At 40.0% G+C, this 20,685-nt stretch overlaps 1 protein-coding gene across 5 annotated transcripts in view; it reads left to right on the plus strand.

Annotated features, from left to right (window-relative positions):
- The window catches only part of ANKRD12 (ankyrin repeat domain 12), a 54,197-nt gene extending 34,489 nt beyond the window's left edge, over window positions 1–19,708 (plus strand). For 3 of the 5 annotated variants that reach the window (XM_072152227.1, XM_072152226.1, XM_072152229.1), the window contains 10 exons: window positions 4,104–4,250; window positions 4,398–4,598; window positions 5,171–5,313; window positions 6,238–6,385; window positions 7,194–11,770; window positions 13,436–13,534; window positions 14,133–14,276; window positions 16,010–16,069; window positions 17,333–17,428; window positions 19,316–19,708. In XM_072152227.1, the coding sequence (XP_072008328.1) occupies window positions 4,104–4,250; window positions 4,398–4,598; window positions 5,171–5,313; window positions 6,238–6,385; window positions 7,194–11,770; window positions 13,436–13,534; window positions 14,133–14,276; window positions 16,010–16,069; window positions 17,333–17,428; window positions 19,316–19,501 (5,801 nt within the window). In that variant the 3' untranslated portion in view covers window positions 19,502–19,708. The remainder of the gene's footprint in view (window positions 1–4,103; window positions 4,251–4,397; window positions 4,599–5,170; window positions 5,314–6,237; window positions 6,386–7,193; window positions 11,771–13,435; window positions 13,535–14,132; window positions 14,277–16,009; window positions 16,070–17,332; window positions 17,429–19,315) is intronic. The other 2 variants (XM_072152228.1, XM_072152231.1) reach the window with 1 other exon arrangement.
- The last annotated feature ends 977 nt before the right edge of the window (window positions 19,709–20,685 follow it).

The raw sequence follows: 20,685 nt of genomic DNA on the forward strand, positions 1-20,685 counted from the left end.
TAATGACCAGACTCTGACATGTCCCAATAATTGGTTATAACTTTGGAACGCTTTAACATATCCTGGTGATTTTGAGATTGTTTTCTCAAGACGAATTGTACTTCATGGTAGTTGTAAAATTTAAGTGATAAGTTTTGCGTTTCATTCTGGGAAAAAAAAAAATTAAAATGGAGAATTTTGCCAAATTTTCAAAGTTTGAAATGTTCTGCTTTCCAGGCATATAGTTAAACTACCCCAAAAGCTATATAACTAACATTTCTGGAATGTCTGCTTTATGTTGGGATGATACTGTATGCATCCTCTCCTTTTTCTAGGATGTTATGAGGCTTTTTGAGTTGTCCCTCAACTCACATTTTGAGGAACAACTCAGGTTTCAAGTGATTTTGAAAGGCCTAAATAATACTAAAACCCCATAAATGGCCCCACTATAGAAACTACACCCCTCATTGTATGTAAACCTTTTTACCTTTTTAAATGTTTCACATGGGTTAAAACAAAATGAAAGTTCGATTTAGAGACTTTTTTTTTTACTATTTTTTTTTTTTGGAAAATGCATTAATTTAGGCCAAAACTGACAGTTTCATACTTAATAAAATGATGAAAAGCTCTGCAAAGATTGATGCCCAATTTCTCCCGAGTGTATTGACACCCCTTATGTGGTGGTAGCCTGCTGTATGGGCACACAGCCAGGTATACAATGAAAGCAGCGCCTTTCACAGCAGATTTGTATTGTCACAATGTACAGGCTCTAAAATCTTTTAACTTCTTTGGCAATGCAAACATATGAGGACTTATTATTTGCAGGGCGAGATATAATGTATAGATAATTCATTTTGGGGGTCTATAACTTATTCATGAGATTTTATTAACTATTTCAAGGGGGGCACCAACAAAATTATCCATTGTTATTTGTAGCATTTTTGTTCCCGCTCGCCATTCACATTAAGATCATAAAAATAATATTTTATCAGTATTTTACGGTTACTACAATTACAGAACCTGATTTTTATAGTTTTTCTTATCTTTGCTCAATTTTTCTGAGCAAAACCAATATGGGAGAAAATCCCATTTTCAACAACCTTTTTAGGGGCATAACATCTGTATTTTTCTGTTGACAAGTCTAGTTGAGGGCTTATTTGCAAAAAGAGTTGTTCTTTTTAGCTGTATCATAGGGACAGGTTACTTTTTTTTTTTTTTTTTCCTTCCAACGAGTGGGTTGGACGCGGCGATACAAAATATGTACCTTTTATTGTGTGTTTATATGGTTTATTTGGATTTTATAAGTAATTGGGCTGATTAGGGGATTTTTTATTATAAAATGATTTTTACTTTTATTTTTTACATTTTCCACTCCTGGCATTGAACAAGCGTTCATCCGATCGATTGTTCAAGCCTTTACATTGCAATATGCATGTATTGCAGTGTCCAGTGTACCAGTAATGAACATGTTCAGTTACATACATCCGAGTCCTGCCAGTAGGTGGAACCCGGAGCCAAGAGGAGACGGCAGCTGTGGGGCACTCGCCGTAACCCGGGGCTGCCATAGAATAGATCAGATCCACCGGTAAGCACAACGGGGGTGGTCCGATCCACAGGGGACACACTTACACGCTGCAATCCTGCTTGTAAACACCCGACTGAGACTTTCCGATCCCGGGTGTTAGTGCCGGGTCTGGGCTGTGATGTCACAGCCCGAAACCGGCACCAGCAAGACCCGATGTCCCGCAATCATCTTCTGATGCGCTACCATAGAAAGGCGTCGCATCAGAAGTGCCCTTAATTAAGGGGGTTAAAACAGCACTTGCCATGAGACATCCAGTGTAGTGTGTATATTAAATGTCAGTGCCTGTTTTTGGGTGTTGGTCAATTTGAGCATTTGTGCATAAGGGTACACATTGAGACTAGTACAGGACAAGCTGCACAGTACCGTCAGAAGTTACATTTCCATGCTACATAGTAGACAATAGGGGACCTTTATATCTTCCTTCATATTTTTTATTTTTTTTTTTTTATTTTCAGTTTTTCTTGATTTGGTGATTTTGGGCTCGGATGATATTTAAGCACAAGGGTACTGATAAAGTTTACTTGGCTCCCCTGAATTTTGTATCAGTCAAATGAAATAGTTTAGAGACCCAAATAAACGTATTTGTTTACTTCCATACCAGAACTCTTAACTAGGCTTCTAGCAAACCTTCAAAATTCTTTACTAATTTAGATTGTAGCTTGTTTTGTGTGTTGTTTTTTTTTTTTTAATTATTTATTTTTATTTCTGACCATGGTTGTTGGGTCTGGGCTTCTTCTCTGCTATATCAAAAGAATTTGGTGAAATACTAGCCATGGCCATAGGCTACCATGGATTGTAGCTGAATTACTGAGGTCTATGTAGCGATTTCTAGACCTTCTCTGTGCAACACGTGTAGTTGAGCAGCGGCATCAACTTTTGTCCATAGTAGAGGCAATGATGGTGTTATCTTAATCCTGTCTGTGATGTACCGTATTTTTTGGACTATAAAACACACTTTTTAGCACTGCCAGACCCTCCTGACCGCTGTAATGGAGGTCGGGTGATTCCCTGATAACTGGAACTGAAAAGGACTTTGGGGTATTTGTGGATGGTAAACTGATGGCTGCTGCTAAAGCAAATAAAATCATGGGATGTATCAATAGAGGAATTGATTTCTCATGATAAAGACATAGTTTTGCCCCTATCCAAATCCCTGGTCAGACCACACATGGATTATTGTGCAGAGTTTTGGACCCCTAGTAGAACTGGAACGGGTGCAGAAGAGAGCAACCAAGGGGAATGGCGTTACTAGAATACAATGACAGATTGCAAAATTTGGGATTATTCCGTTTAGAAAAAAGACGACTAACAGGAGACCTTTATTACAATGTACCAATTCCTGAATGGACAGTACAAGGATCTCTCCAAAGATCTTTTTATACCCAGGCCTGTGACCAGGACAAGAGGGCATCCTCTGCGCCTACAGGAGAGGCGATTTTACCATCAACATAGACTCTCTGCCGCAGGAGGTGGTGGACTCTATATACATGTTTAAGAGAGGCCTGGATGACTTTCTGGAGAGAAAAAAAATATGGGGATAAAACATTTATTTAATTCTTGAAGGTAGGACTTAATGGACTTTTTCCGGCCTTATATACTACGGTATGATACTATGATCTCCCAGAGAGGAGAGCCTCCGCAGTGCTCTCCCTTCTCCCGGGTGTCCTACAGGACCTGCGGTGATGTCAGAATCATGTGACTGATCACATGCATCTTACATCACGCATACTGCTGAGAATGGGGACATGCTGCCCTGGGACAGAGGAAGAGGAGGGGGGGGGGGGGGTTCTGTGTCTGTATAGCTGTGTGTGTAACTTTATGGATGATGCAGAGCTCTGTGTGCTGTTCTTCAGTGCGACCAACAGGCATATTTTAATTGGTGTAGAGTGTTTTTCCTTTCTTGGAAGCCTAAATCTGGGGTGCGTCCTATAGTAAGAAGCGTCTTGTAGTCCGAAAAATACGGGTATTTAAATTTGAAGGAAATATTACATTTTATTAAGTCTTATGATGTGGAAATTCTCAAAATGTAAGTTTCTCAATTTAAAAAAAAAAAATTTGGGAAACCCATTGTATAGAAGGCCAACGCTACATTTTTCATTATTTTGGAGAGGTGAGTGTTTTCCCTCGGCAATGTTTTTCTAGTGCCTAAATTGTTTCTGTTGTTGAAAATCTATAGTGTAGTGTACGAGGCAGTCATCCATACACTGTTCAGTGCTTGGACTCCTCCATTTAAGTGTTTGGTAGACTGATTTAATCATAACTTATTGTATGTTAGTAGCGGAAGAATTGTCAGGGTTGTTGGTGAACTCTGAGTGTCCTCACACTGCTGTCCAGGTCCTGTGGAGCAGTCCAAGCAGAGGTTTTAAGGCTACAATCCTGAAATCTAAATGCATTATTCACAGTTCTTCAGCCACTAACAACTCACACACAAATATATGGCTACACAAACCTCCAGGCTGTATTTGCGTGGTCAGTATTGCTGGTAGACTCCTTTTTAAGATCTTTGTACAAGTTTATAACTTCTACTTAACTTTTTCAGAGAAAGAAGGACCAGAAAAGAAAAAGATGAAAAAAGAACCTGGAAGCAAGAAATCCACTCCTGTAAATATCCTCTTTGGTTATCCCTTATCTGAGCGTAAACAGATGGCGCTCCTCATGCAGATGACGGCCAGAGACAACAGCCCAGGTGATGCATAGTAATGCAGATTTATAGAATAATAAGAATTAAGACAAACCCATTTGGATAACTACTATCAGGTTCAGTTTGGGTGCAGCCAATAGGATTTTTTATTTGTGTGGTTTATTTTAACTTCATTGTCCAAACCGTCCACAGAATCTACCCCAAATCACCCTTCTCAAGCAACACCAACTCAAAAAAAAACTCCGACAACCTCCTCAAGACAAAAAGACAAAGTTAATAAAAGAAATGAACGTGGGGAGACTCCATTGCACATGGCAGCTATACGAGGAGAGATCAGTCAGGTGAAGGAGCTCATCCGTCTGGGTGCAAATGTCAATGTGAAAGACTTTGCAGGTAATTTTAACGAGTCTACAGTATTGTATAGATTCTTGTAGTATGGTGTGTATTAAAACAAATGCCAGCTTAATCCAAATTGGTAATTTAGTTTTGTTGCCATTCCTGTGTAAGGAACCTAATGCATTGATTGAGAACAGTAGACACATTTATTAATCAAGCAAAATACGTTGTGTTCTTCTATGAGCCAGCGGTAATATGGTAATAAATAATTCCTATTACAATATGATTCTTACCAGTTACACATCAGCTGAGTTGTCTGTATTCGGCCACAGACATGTTCAGCCTGTATTAACCGTCCTGTGTGCTTGTCCCATCAAAGACTGTACACATTGCACAGGACGGGAGTCATTGCTTCATACACAAATATGATGCAAGGACTCCCTGGCCGCCGGCAAGAATGCACCGGCAGGACTGTAAGAGTTGTTACAGTACCAGTGCTGTAGCTTACACGGGCTGAACATATCCGTGTGCAGCCGGCATTACCCCATTTTTCTCGCAGTATTATATTGCGAATGTATTGTCTTGGAGACCAATACTTTAAATAATTGATTGTGATTAATCATTTTCAGGTTGGACCCCTCTGCACGAAGCTTGTAATATGGGATATTATGACGTTGCAAAGCTTTTGATAGCCGCTGGTGCTGATGTAAATACACAAGGGCTGGATGATGATACACCACTCCATGACGCAGCCAGCAGTGGCCACAGAGACGTAAGTCATTTAGAGATTTCTTCCTTCATTAGATGGGCTCATGCTGTGTCTGCTGTGCACCACGTTGTGGTTTCCATAATGAGAAGTAAATGGAGCTTTATTAAATGGTGAATCTTAGTGGATTGCATGCATACTTGTACAACAATCGGTAATAAAGTATTGACAATAGTTACTATCTTTTATTACACTTTTCTGGCGCCAGTTTTCTGGGGAACACATTCCTTTAGGTGAAATCTGATTGCACATATGAACCTTTTGTGTCGCAGCGGCACTATCCTTCATTCAGCGCAAATTTTGTCATTGAAATGGGCGGTCCGGTGCTCAGTCATACCGTGCACCACATCTGACATGCAAAGTCTGATATCATATAATTTTGTGAACTGACCCAACCCTAATTGCGGGCTGCCGCTGCATTGTAGGCTCTGCCCATTTACATTCAGCATGGTATCCTCTGTGACTTGATGGACCCATCTGTTGCTGTTTAACACCACTTTAATAATTTAAAAAGCCACCATTTTGTATCCAATTTACAATTTTACTAGACGTGATGAATAATGACCCATCCTTAGGATAAATCATTTATTGAAGAATTGTAGTGGCCTGAACTGATTTACAGATATCAGCAGTGTGTATGAGTCAGAAGCAGATTGCTCCATACACTTTGTAGTGGCTGAGGTTTTGCTCATTTCCAAAGAAAATGAATGGGCCTGCAATAGCACAGCAATGCCGCCACAGTGTGTACAGAGCCATGTGCTTCAACTGATCAGGCTATTGCATTACATGGTACTTGATTGACAAAAGTGGTTAAATGCAACTAAAAGCATTTTTCCACGGTAAAATAAGTACTAAAACATACCTGGTACCGGAAATTGAATGCTTCCTGGGATGTCACAACTTTTTTTTTTTTTTTGTTTAAAAATGAAGATTGTGAAGCTACTTCTCCGTCATGGTGGGAATGCGTTCCAGGCCAACAAACATGGAGCTCGACCAATTGATGTGGCAGAGACTGAAGAACTTGAACAGCTACTGAAGAGAGAAGTGCCCCTGTCAGATGATGATGAAAGTTATACAGGTATACATAGTCTTATTGGTGTATATATGCACTTTAAAGTGGGATTAATTACTGAACCTTAACAGTGACCCACTTCCACCTATATGGTGCTACCACATATATACACATACTGTGCTCCACTATTTTTTTTTTTTTTTTTTTTCAGGACGACTCTGTCGTCTGATAACCTAAAACAGCTACAGAATGCCTTTTAGTTGCTTGCTAGCTCTTAAAGCTTCTGTGGAGTCTAACACCCCTCCACCGGATACACGCTAGCCCTAATGTTCTATGTGCTGTGACGGATATAATGTTCTATAGACTGAACATGTCTTTTTATATTTTCCAAAATCGTCAGATGAATATGAAATGTATAAAACTTATTTGACAGCATGTTTGTGCTTACCTGGCCGCAGTAGTGACATCACTTTGCTGACATGTAACATGCCTGTTTATGAATGAGAAGTAGCTTTGACCATCCCTGCACTATACAATATGACCCAACACCTCAAAAGCGCCAATGCCTGGGATTGAACCCCTATGTATAGATTTGATAGTATATTTGATATTGATCCAACATCGGGTTCTCAAGTGAATTCTGGAAAGTACTTCAATGAGCCATACTCACACAACTAGTTCACATAACTTCTTCCTTATTAATCATCTATACCATACTGGTGTGTGTTCAGTACAATTTGTCGCCTCTGACAAATGTGGCATAGGCAGATGACCACTTTCAAGTCCTTTAATTATGCTGATTCAGCCCTTACTGTTGTAATTTGTATCATTTTTTTTTTTTCTCTATTATTTTTGTTTTGTTTTTTCTTTTTAGACTCTGAAGAGCCACACTTCACCAATTTATCCAGCGTGGACGAAAACTTGGACTCAGAAGGTGAAAAGGAGTCACTAACTAGCGAAGCCAAACATGTCCCTGTTAAAGGAATTCCTTGTACCCCGGGTCTTGATGAATATGAATTTAAAGATGAGGAGGATGATGAGGATGACTACGAAGATGAGGAAGATGATGATGATGACGACGACGACGATGAAGAAGAAGATGATGATGATGATGACGACGACGATGATGAGGAAGATAATGATAATTCACAAATCAGTAAGATGTTGGAAGATCAGCGAATCGTCAAGATTAACATGAAAAAGGAGAATGCTGAAGGGAGTGAGAACTTTTATGTTAAAAAAGAGAAGATAGATTTTCCAAAACTATATAAAAATCGAAAACCAAAATCTTCTCGGCTTTTGTTTACAAGCTCTGATAGCTCAGATGATGATTTATTGCCTGAGAAAGTGGGACTTATTTCAGAGAACCTAAATACTGAGGGCAGACTTAAGAAAGAATTCACTCTTTTACAGGAACAGAAGGAGAAAGGTAAAGTTAAGAGGAAACTAAAGACTCAAAGCAAGAACAAGGAGAACAAAGAATTGAAACAGGAAAAGAATAAAAAGGAAAATGTGAAAGTGGTCAATTTAGTGATGAGCTCTGCCTTAGATTCAATGGATAAATCCAGAGATGAGGAAGTATTTAGGAAGTCTTTGTGTAGCAAGGAAGAAGGGTCTTTACATTTATTACACATCACTCCTGGCAAATCTCCCAAACATTCCTATGCATTTGTGGATAAGCAGTCAATACCTCTGAAACAAGAGAACACTAAAATGTGTGTTTCACCTCCGGGTGGATCAGAGTCCTCGTTACAACCAGAGTTATTTCACTATGATCACAGCCCTGACTCAGAATATGCACTGGAAAGTTCAAGCACCACGTTTTCCAAATATAAGGAAAAAAGCAAGCATCTGAAAGAATTTTTTACAGAATATGGGGAAAGGTCTGTTACAAAGTGCAAAGAAGATGACAAGAGCCCTTTATATGAGACACCAGAATGTATCTCAAAAAAGACAGACAAGGAAGGCAAAGTATTGAAGAAGCACAAAGTAAAACATAAAGAAAGGGAAAAAGACAAACTTAAAAAAGAACCTGATGCAGACAAGGACAGAAGTAAGCATAGAGACAACAATAAAAACACACAACGAAATATTGAGTTTGATAGGGAGTTTTGGAAAGAAAATTTTTTTAAAAGTGATGAAAATGATGATGAGTTTTTGAGCATAGATTCCAAAAACGCACCCATGGAGAAAAAAGCCAAGCTAGAAAAAACTCCAGTAACAGATGAAAAATTGCAAGAGAATAATGACAACAAGGAAAGTTCAAAGTATGACCTAGAGGAAGGTACAAAAAAGGAAAAAGATGGTAATAATCTTTTCCCAGAGAAAGAAACTGATGTATTTTCACCAAATCTAATTAACAAAGATGATTCTTCAAACTTGGAAAGGGAAATTGACACCGAGAAAAAGGTCAGAGAAAAACTTGATAAAAGGATAGCTTTAAAAGAAAAAGACGTGGATAAACTGGATAGAAAAAGTTCTGACAAGGAGAAAAAAACAAAACAAGATCACAGATCAGAAAAAACTGAAGTTCATGAAAGCACTGACAAATGCAAGTTCACTTTACAGATCTTACAAAAAGAAAATGACAAAATTAAAAACTCCTCTTCCAGTCGGGAAAAATCAAGAGATAAAACTGAGAAAAAGGCTGAGAGAATGGAAAAGGAAAAGCATATTGGTGAGCAGAAAGTTCTATCAGATAAAAAGATCAAGCCATCTGATAAAGATCTGGAGCCAAACAAGTTGGACAAAGGGAAACGCAGGGAGCGGGAATACAAAAAGAAAGAAAAATCTAAGGAAGGAGAATATACTGCCGGGACTAGTGGGAAGTACAGTCAAGAAGACAGAAAGCAGAGTAACAACGAAAACGGTAAAATTCTGCACGAACGCTTGTCAACAGTAAAGGAAAAGAACAAAGATGAGCAGCAAAAAATGACTGATTACAAAGAACGAGACCGAAAAGATAAGGAAAAGGACATTGATCGATACAAAGAACGAGACAAACATAAAGACAAAACGCAAACCAATATATTGAAAATCAAACCAAAAGAGGCTGAACTGGAAAAATGTAAACCAAAATTACAGATCCTTAAAGATCCTCGGCCAAAAGAAAAACGCCTGGTTAACGATGACCTTATGCAAACTAGTTTTGAACGAATGCTGAGTCTCAAAGATCTAGAAATTGAACAGTGGCACAAAAAGCATAAAGAAAAAATAAAGCAAAAGGAAAAAGAGCGGCTCAGGCATAGGAATAGTTCAGAACTCGGTAAAGCAAAGGAAAAAGAAAAGCCAAGGCATACACAGACACCTTCTAAAAGCAAGGAGCTGATGAGATCCAAAAGTTCAGAAATGTCAGAGGTCTGTACAAAAGACAAGTTATCAAAGGATGCGACAAGCTGCAGGTCACAGTCTGTTGATAGCAAGAATTTGCTGCACACTGGAAAGACTCTCTTAATACTAGAGAATAATAACCTTGCTAGGTCTCCTAGATCAGAGAGTGAAAAAACTGGTCTGAGCTCCCGATCAGTATCTATGATTTCAGTTGCCAGTTCTGAGGACTCTTGTCACGCGACTGTGACCACTCCAAGACCCACAATTGAATATGATTCTGACTTTACACTTGAAGGTTCAGACTCTCAAATGTCTTTCTCGCAGTCACCTTTTTTGCCAAGTGCAAAGTCACCGGCTGTTCATGATCGGGAGGTAGACGGCCTCCCCGAGTTGCCTGATCGTGTTAAACCAGCTGTGACAAATAGACTTCTCCCGGGCTATCTCAGGTCAGTCTCTGTTGAAGATGGTAAGCTGGCAGTAGGTGAATGCAGGCCAGTCGTAGAAGTAAGACGGTGCAGCGTGCCCGCCACTTTTGTTGAGCAAATAAAGCCACCATCAACAGTATTGGAAAATACATTACAGGACACATCGGTGTCCACCTCATTGCCAAATAGTAGTCTGTCTCCTAAACCGGAAATATTGCCCTCCTCAGATTCGCCTAATACACTTGCTAATTGCCATCCGAGCAGTAGAAAGTCCTTACCGTTTAGTAAGCATACAGTAGATTCAAACGTTTTAAAGCCAGAAACACAAGCAAGTACTGAAGGAACTCCCAGTCATGTTTTGTCAGAGACCCGAATCTGTCATACAGGACCACCGGCAACTGTGCCTGAGTCTGAATCTGCTAAGTTGGTTTGTTCTGAGCAGGTGTCTCCCACAATTACTGAGGTAGATAAACCAGGATTACAGGATCCTCACCCGTCCCGGCCAGAACATGGAATAGCAAGTACAAGTGAAGCTTGTATATCACCTTCAACAACCTCTTGCCCTAGTGTTGCACATTCTTCGGCTTCTGAAACGCAATGTTCCCCAGAATCTGCACAACTCTGCACTTTTACTGAATCTCCGAACCTTGTCAAGGAAGAGCAAAGTTCTTGTGCCAAGACTATATATGTCAAAGGACCAGATCCATTCGAGGTTGATCCAAAGCTTTCTCAAGCTGAAAAGACTATGGCATCCCCCGGTCCATCGTTAGAGAATTGTTATCCAATTGAGAAGATAAAAATGACACATTCAGACTGTTCTGTTGATAAAGCACTAAACCAAGATGAAGTATCTGTGGTCTCTCAGAATAACGCACCAGCAAAAGAAAATCTTCTGACAGATAAAACAGACGATGTACAGTGTACCAGTAAAGAAAGTGAACCCAATTCGGGACATGTGGCACCTTTAGCAGCTAATAGTAAAATTAATATAGACCTAGAAAAACCATTCCCTACAACAGAAGCTCCGAAAGACAATTCACATTCTCCAGCCAATCAGACTGCGCACTCAAAGGACTTGGCAGAGAAAAAGTCTGACCAAGTTCAGTGTGGATCTGAAAATAATGCCCTCACTGTACAAGAAGAGATGCAGAAATTTAGTCAGTCCATCAAAATGGAAGTGGAAGAAAATGCAGAACTGAAGACCGAACCACAAGAAATTCCCCAGAGGATAACAAGGAACAGGGCTAATATGTTGGCCAATCAAAATAAACAGATGCAGGCGACCTATACACACTCGGCAGAAAAGGACACAGTTGAAACGTCCATATCACTGCGGGGGAGGATCCGTTTATCTGAAGATGATGATGTTCCAGTTCATCATCCACGGAAAAGGAAGATTCCACGTGTGCCTCAACCAGGGCTTGTCAATCCCTCAATACAGCAAGCTAAAGAGAAGACACAGCAGTCCCTGGCAGCCGTTGTAGATTCCCTGAAGCTCGATGACATTCAACCATATCAGTCCGAGAGGGCAAATCCTTACTTTGAGTATCTCCATATAAGAAAGAAGGTAGAAGAGAGGCGTAAGATGTTGTGCAGTGTTATCCCTCAGGCACCACAGTACTATGATGAGTATGTAACCTTCAATGGATCGTATCTGCTAGATGGGAACCCTTTCAGCAAGCTGTGCATACCCACGGTAAGCCTCTTCCATTTACAATTTACTTTAATTTATACACACACTCCACAAAATATTTGTATACATTATAAATAAACGAAAAATTTTACGCACAAGTCCTTCTATTAACAGAGCACTACACAGGGTGATTTCATTTTTCTCATTATGTCACCCTATCCCCAAAGAAAATATTACAGCCAATATATGTTATTTTTATCTGCAAAAATCATTGGATCTTTCTCTATAGCTGGGTCATGTTATCTCATAGCAAAAACCCCTCCCCCCACCTTCCTGTAAATCCTATGTCTGTCTATCCTCTTCAGGGGGTCAACCTCTTGGGCATCAGGTTTTCTGGGTGACTCAGCTATAATGACTGCACCTCACAATTTCACAAAGGGAATCCCTGTTACTGATGATTAAACTAGCTCCTACAACACGGTATTATAGAACAAGACTATGCAGCAACCAAGATTGTATTCTTGTGATCTTGGATCTTTAGGAGGGTAACGTAAGAAGGATAATCACAATCACATTTCTGTCACCATCTTGACATAGTACATCATTGCAGCAACTGCACACTTCATCCCCTGTCCAGTTGGTAGGGTATAGCAAGCTAATCATTGAGGGTCCGACTGCTGGGACCTAAAGAGCAGTGGTGCAATTCCCGCTAATGGGTGAATGCGTACTTGTCCTGCTGCTCCACCAATAGTATGGAAGTTTCCAAAATCACAGCGAACAGCATTCTGTACATTGGAGTGCAGGAGATAACGGTCTATGTGAGTGTCAGAGATTCCCCAGCGCTGTGCTCTGCAACTTCTAATAATCCTGTAGTATTGACTTGGGCGAGGGGACACCTGAGCAACCTGCTGCTCCTGTTGAAAGTGAGACCCCTGTTCTCCAAATTGCTTGGGGCCCCATTCTTGTGATCAGTTGGGACCTCCTAATCACTTTTAACTGCCCATGTGTTGCTGAGGCGACTTGGCATTGATGTCAAAAGAGCACATAGAGCAAATTATGTAATGGTGAAGATGGTGAGTGATAACAGGAGTAAGTGTTGTACCCTCGGGTAATGGGGCGAGTTATTCTCCTGTAGGAGTACTTTTATGTGTCATTTACTGTAGCATTTTAGAGCTCATTACTTTACATGTAAAATATTGTGGAGTAGTTCTTACTTCCCACAGTTTTGGATAAATTGTGGCTGCACTTGCACAATGGTTAGTTGGAAACCTTCACTAGACCGGGTGACTTCAGGGGTTGTTTGAGTTATTAGAGCATGGTTTTACTATGAAGAGCCAACTAATAAAAATGGTAATGTTACAGCAAGCAACTCTAGTGCAAACTTATCAGGTCCCCTTTGTGGGGATTTCCTATATAACACTTGCTTCCTGTAATATTGAGTAGAATAATAATATAAGTCTTCCTATTATATAAGCCGATTAAATAACAAATGTTTGGTTGCTATGAACAGTAACAATTTAAAGCCATTTCTACCTGTTGCTTAATAAGCCCCTTAATGTTTTCACTGTGGTTATAACCTTCTAGAGAAATCATAACCCTGAAGCAAAGGTCCTCATTTGCTTCTTATTGAATATAAGATGCCGTATTGGAGAGCCCTTTCAGTAACAGGACCTAAGTTGTATACTTAGTGTGTGGACTATATAGAGATGAATTGTATTTTTCTTGCAGATTACACCCCCTCCATCCCTGTGTGAACCACTGAAAGAGCTTTTTCGACAGCAAGAGGTTGTACGGATGAAGCTCCGTCTACAGCACAGCATTGAAAGAGTAAGGAGAAGACTAGCTACATGTCAGGGGCAATTGCACATCAGCTGCCTCTATTCTAACATACTTGCTACTAATCTAGACCTTGTAGAAGTGTATGAGTGGCTACCTGCCTGTATGTTGGTGTACATGGCCATGAAGGTTGTTTCTATCAGTGTTGTAGCTGTTTGAATGAATGGCGCACTGGCCTGAGTATTTCTATGGGCTCATGCAAACAGCAATGGTTTCCAGTGCTCCATCTACTATCTGACTGCAGGTCCTATTGCGGCTCGGGCAGTCTTTATTATGGTTCATGGTGCAGGAGTGGGTCTCGCACACCAATGATGCAAAGGCTGCAAACAGACCTTGGGCATGTAGCTTTAGTGGGTGGGTTTGTGTTCCTGCACTGACTGATACTGCCATTCTGATTGGGACACTATTGGACATGCTTTAGACTGGTAACGTCTACTTGACCAAGGGATAGCATAGCAGTTATGAGAAAAGATACTGCAGAATTTTCATCTACATACTGCATAGAAAAGTCAGGAGAGGTTTCGCTAGAAGTCTATAGATAAGTGGAATTAAAAGTCTGGAAACTAATGTATCCGTTCATTTACTGCAGGAGAAACTAATCGTGTCCAATGAGCAAGAAGTTTTGCGAGTCCACTACCGAGCTGCCAGGACACTGGCCAATCAGTCCCTTCCTTTCAGTGCCTGTACTGTATTGCTGGATGCCGAGGTGTATAACGTCCCACAGGAGTCTCAGGTAAGTTTCTTTGTAATGGTCATTTTATGTAATTGTACAGAATATGGACATGTTCCTTATATTCTGCCAAACGCCCCAAATCATTGAATTGGTTAGGCCCCTTTCACACGCGGTTTGTCACAGTTTGACTTGTAGAACTGTCATTGCTCTCTGTCCCATCGTATTCATTGGGTTTGTTCCTGTTCGCTTTTTTTTTTTTGTGTGTGAATCTATCAGCATGCTCTATTGCATGAAAAACGCCCTATACAAGTCTAAAGAGACCCATCAAAAATGCTTTTTTTCACTGATCCATTGGCATAAAGAAGATAGACCACGATCATGAGTATTTTTCACACACTTTGTCTGTGTGTGAAAACTGTTTTTCACACTCATGTTTGATTAATTTATACTGAGACACAGAAGAAACTCTGATTGAAAACTAATTGAACGCTGATCTTGGTCCGTGAAAAACTGATATTTTTCATCAGACTCTGATGAAACTTTGCAATGCTAGTGTGAAAGGAGCCTTACTTGTGATCAACTTGGCCAGTTACTTCCTATTAATCTGAGTGCTAATTAGTCACCTACATGGCAGTCGGGAGCTTTTAACCCCTTTTCTGTATTCCAAAAAGCCAGAAACTATTTTATAGCTCTAGTGGCTTGTTTCTGCAGGACATACTATGTAATGTTTCATGCCATGTACCGGAAAGCGGCTACAAAGAGATCCCCGTGAACCACTTTCATTTTAAAAATGTATAAAGGTTTATTTGTTTTTTTTTTTGTTTTTTTTAAGGTATTAATGGGAACCTGTCACCAGGAATGTGATTTTTAGCTGGTGACAGGTTCCAGTAGCCTATACTATTGTTGATTTTAAAAATGCCAGCACTTTAAATCATTTCATAGATGGTGGCACCCATGCGTTGCCTTCTGTTTAGCTGAAGCAGCACCCATGCGTTGCCTTCTGTTTAGCTGAAGCAGCACCCATGCGTTGCCTTCTGTTTAGCTGAAGCAGCACCCATGCGTTGCCTTCTGTTTAGCTGAAGCAGCACCCATGCGTTGCCTTCTGTTTAGCTGATGCAGCACCCATGCGTTGCTTTCTGTTTAGCTGATGCAGCACCCATGCGTTGCCTTCTGTTTAGCTGATGCAGCACCCATGCGTTGCCTTCTGTTTAGCTGATGCAGCACCCATGCGTTGCCTTCTGTTTAGCTGATGCAGCACCCATGCGTTGCCTTCTGTTTAGCTGAAGCAGCACCCATGCGTTGCCTTCTGTTTAGCTGAAGCAGCACCCATCAGTGCTGTAAAATACTGGGAACCTACTTTCCTACCTTCTACCGTACTATAAGTAATAATAGATATATTGACAGGGATGACCGATGAGATCACTGCTATATAGGGTAACCTATGACTACTGTTGTGTAAGCATTATTTAAAGCACCAGTGCCACAGCAATATATTTAAATGTAAATTATACTTATTGTAAAATAGTATGTAATTTTATTTCTTTGCGCCAGAGTTTTTGTAGTTTGTGGTTTTTCCCTGTTTGGTAAAATTCCAACAGATTTAACAATTTGTTTTACACTACAATTACCGTACATAGAATCATAAAACACAAAAATATTCATCATGACGGTCTTGTTGGAATGTAATGAGAGTAAAAGCATTTTAATATGGCAAGAAGTTTTGAATTGTAATAAATCAGTGTATTTTTACCTGGGCCCAAAAATTACTTTCCATCAATCTTTCTCCAAAATAGATAACCACAGGACAGTTTTACAGTGGCGCTCGTGATGTGGATGAAAAACGAAAAGTAAAGGTAATCCATTAACCCCATTTCAAACTAGATGCACTGGTGCTTTAAATAAATGCCAGCGGTGGGCTAGGACTGTATTGCCGTATGAATAGTAGACGTTCAGCTCATGAGAGGAGACTGAAGCGCCTGATTATGTTGTGTTTATCATCGCCTTTTGTTTGACCAGTTGAACGCTGCCACCTACTGGACACTTTTGCATAGTGATGTGTGTGTTACTTATGAAACATCTGTATAATAAAGTACTGTAATATAATGATTAATAGCTATAAGGTCATAATAAGGGATAACCATTACAACTCTCTGGCCCAAGCCTAGTTTTCTTCACACAAGACAATTTCTCACAGTGCAGCCTTGGTTGCTATTTTGGCAAGGCCTTGTATATTTATATAATTCGCACAGATGGCAACTAATTCATGGCCCCCATTAAAGTCTATTGTGCACAGTAGTTGCACCATGTGTCATCATAATCCTGCTGGGTTACTTAATGAAAACCTGGTCCAGAGAGCTTCACCGTCCAACTAAACAATCACCCCTAGCACACAGACAGGATAACACAGGAGGTTCTTGAAAGAAGAGTTTTGCTATACATGTGTGACCTGCCCCCCCAAAGCCCTTGAGCCCTGACTTCAACACAATCGCACATCTCTGTAGAGAGGCATCTGACAGTCGCCAGCCAGCCTTACAGAGCTCAAGAGGCCAAGGTATATAACCAGTTAGCAGGTCGCGCTGCTCAAGAGTTCAAGAGGATTTGCAAAGAATGGGAGAAAATTAACAAATTCAGCCAACGTTATGGAATCTTACTGAAAAGACTGGAGGCTGTAATCTCTTCCAAATCTCTTGTAAACAAGCACGAAGTATAGGGTCTGAATACTAATGTGAATTCAAACTTAATTTGTTCCATTTCTACATATTTTTAACATTAACTTTTTTTTTTTTTTTAGTATTCCAGTTCTGAAAAGCTTTGGTTAATTGTTTGCACACACCGTTATTTGTGATATATTATACAGGGGTTTTTATTGTATTTTTAGCCTTTTAAGGTAAAGATCATAGATAAAAGAAGCACTGATGCTCATGGGGACAGGAGAATAGTAGTATTGGCTTTCTTTCATTCCTAATTTTAGTAAGCATCCTGAGGATTCACACCTTAGTGGATAGCATGATTAAGGTGAAGGTATGATAGAACAGAGGTTTTCCAAGAGTATTTTAACACTCGAAAGACTCTCATTTCTATCCACTTCATTTATAATATTTTCCTTTTGTTTGCAGACAGAAGATGGAAAAGTGTCTGTACGGGACAGGTTCAATGCCAGGCAGTTCATGTCTTGGCTCCATGATGTTGACGATAAATTTGATAAGTTAAAGGTAAGTTGTTGTGTGTTGTCATTGTGCTTTCCAGATGCAATAAATGTCACTGATTTTAATATGGAACCTATTGGTATGTTTTATACTACCACCCTTACTTCTGGAAGTTGTGGGCAAAAGTTTTTTTTCTGAATCAGGTTTTTAATTTTACAAAGTTTTTGCTGCTGGGATTGTTTTTTTTTTTGTTTTTTTTATTAGCCAGATGTTTCTATGGTGTACAGCTTGTACAATGCTTCTGCAGGTCACCCTGACACGTTAGATACCTACTTATTAGATTGAAGTTTGTGTACTCGGTATGTGAAGATCATTGCTTCTGAATGGGATTGTGATGCAAGGACTTGCCTGGCCATGGAACCTAAATTTCAATGTTTAGCTCACTAAGCCACATAGTTCTCACTTCCACATTATGCTGGAAAATGCATTGCCCTTCCTCAGACCACTGAAGGATTAGTGTGAGAAGTTGCTTTTGGAGGTTCAAATACAAAACTACAGTGATCACGAGACTAGTACCCTGCCCGTGAGCGCTCACAACCAAACCCACACACAAATGTTTTCGGACTCTTCATTGTTGGCACGAAACAGGAATGATGTTGCCGCTTACCTTTTCTTCTCCAAACAATCCTTTTAAATTATTTGTAAGATAAAGTATATAAACGTTCACCTGGCTCCCTCCCAGCACTGAAGAGTCCCAGAGGCATGTGGTCAAACAAGCATCCTGGATCAAACTCATGTTCACCTCATTATGCACCCCGCTCCCTCCCCTTCTGCCTAATCTCACTGACTGCAGAAGGCAAAATTTGCTCTTGCACAGTCGGCCTCTTCTATTTGTCATGCAAGAGTCTTCACTGTGCATGACAGAAGGAATAAAATTTTGATTGCTGCGGTCAGCGAGATTAGGCAGAGGGGGAGGGAGCTGGAGGGAGGAGCAGTGCATAAAGAGGATGATGAGCGATTACTCCTGGAGATGGTACACACCCCCAGGACTTGCTCTTTAGTGCTGGCAGGGAGCCAGGTACAGTTTTATGTACTTTATTATCTTACTGAGTCCACTTTCAAAGATTTTAAAACCATTTCTCTGACCTAAAGGTCAAAATGACTGAAAAAGCAGACTTTGCGAGGTGTATGGTTCACTACTATATGTATTACCCTTGACTAGTCATAAGGGGGTTTCCCCCATACTAAACAGTCATGCTGGTGGATGTCCCTCCAGCCAGGATATATTATCACATGTCTGCTCCACAGACGGAGAATAGTCAGGGATTTATGCTGTAGTGTCTCAGGCTGTCTGTACTACATACCATCAACCCTTCCAGGAGATGGCAGACTTTCAAGAAATCAATGGGTATTTTTCTAGATCTGAACTTGGAATGAGTGCGCAGTCATGGCTTTCAGTGACATATATGCATCTTGCTAGGTCGTAGGATCAGAACAATGAAAAAGGATTTATTTGTAACAGATACAATTAAAAGATGTTCCATTTGTCTCCATCCTTATTCTCTTCAATATTAAAATTGAACACCGATGAGGGTCATATTTTCCATAGGAGAAAAAACAGCATTGTTTTCAGTTGAGCATTGAAGTGAATTATTATGGCAGATGCAAATGGAAAGTCTTCAGTTTTAATTTCCATTCAGTTTCCCATCTGATCAGAACAATAGAGATGCAGCAGCAGTGTGAACATGATCTTCAATGCCTTTAGTAGGAGTTTAGCGGAATTTTAGCTTTTTCTGAAGTTTTGCCCCATTGTTGACAAAGCTGTATCTCCTGACCTCACGTCAGACCACAGATGGAAAGGCGTGTGGCATGGCTCTGCTTCCTACATTGTATCTTTTAGTAGTATGTAATACAGGTAAATGGACTAACTCCTTTCCTGCTTTCTGTCTGCAGACATGTTTACTCATGAGACAGCAGCATGAAGCGGCAGCACTCAATGCTGTCCAGAGGTTAGAGTGGCAGCTCAAGCTACAAGAACTGGACCCGGCCACCTACAAATCCGTCAGCATTTATGAGATTCAGGAATTCTACGTTCCACTGGTGGAGGTTAATGATGACTTTGAACTGACTCCAATATGATGTCTGCAGCTCCTTCCATAGATTGCACTTGAGTATCTGTAGCTGCATTGGACATTGGAGAGGCAGCAGCCCGGCCTCTGTGAGGAATAACCTGCACTGCTTCTCCAGAGGGAAAGGCAAAGCCACAAGCGCACACGGTCTCCGGGGCTTTCTGGAGCATGTGGATAGGATGTGCATATAGACTTTATTTTATATAAATGTATTTAATCATAGAGAACAACTGCATTTTACTACAGTAATTTCACTGAAGGCATAAGCTGGCGGCTCAGGAAGCGCTTCAGGATGGCAGCGAGAAGCTTGAGGTGACCCCGATTGGTTTAGCTATTATTGGTCTTCTGCACACCATGCATTGCAGTTCACTGGGGGCTTTTCCATGAGTGCCATAGGGACCTTATTAAATGTACAATCCAGGAACGCGTCCTTTCAACACCAGCAAGGGTTAACGTTCCATCTTTATAACCAAGATCTAATGAAGTGTAATGCAATGGAAAGGAATGAAAAGCTCTGATCACATCTTAGGAAGATAGTGTGAAATTCAAAACAAATGTAAGATTGTTTTATTTTAAATAACTTATTTTATATGTGTATATATTTCTGTCCATTTGTATATAGTATTGTAATTAATAATCCCGAGCTGTACAAAGATAGATATTTTATGTGGAAACTTATGTCTGATGTTTTTAATGGACCAAAGTTGTTGTCCTTTAGTTTTTGTTTCTCCTTGTAACGTATTGTACGTGTCCGTGTTTCAGTAAGGCATGTTCATAGCCCTGTAAAGGTCTATGGATAAAGGTATTGCATGCACCACTTGTACCACAACAAATCCAATACCATTACTCCTCTAGCAGAGAACAACCTTCACGCTAGCCTGCTGCCAGTAACCTTTGTCATACGCAGAATTTTTTTTGTTCAAATTTAAAAAAAAAAAAAACCTACAAAAATAATGTTAAAACTTTGGACTCAAATTGAGCCTATTTTTAAAAAAGAAAAATGGAGGGGGGGGGACTTTGAAAGTTCTAAAAAAAAAAAATTGTAAATGTTCTATTTTAATATTTACAAGAATTTGTATATATCTATGTAAATATATTGTTTTATTAAATTTTATTGGTCCTGTTCTAAAAAGTATTCACACAATTTGTGTAGACTTTTATTTTCTTACACATTTTAGTTTTGTCATCTTGTTC

The sequence above is a fragment of the Engystomops pustulosus genome, chromosome 5, assembly GCF_040894005.1.
Source record: "Engystomops pustulosus chromosome 5, aEngPut4.maternal, whole genome shotgun sequence".
Taxonomy (NCBI): Eukaryota; Metazoa; Chordata; class Amphibia; order Anura; family Leptodactylidae; genus Engystomops; species Engystomops pustulosus.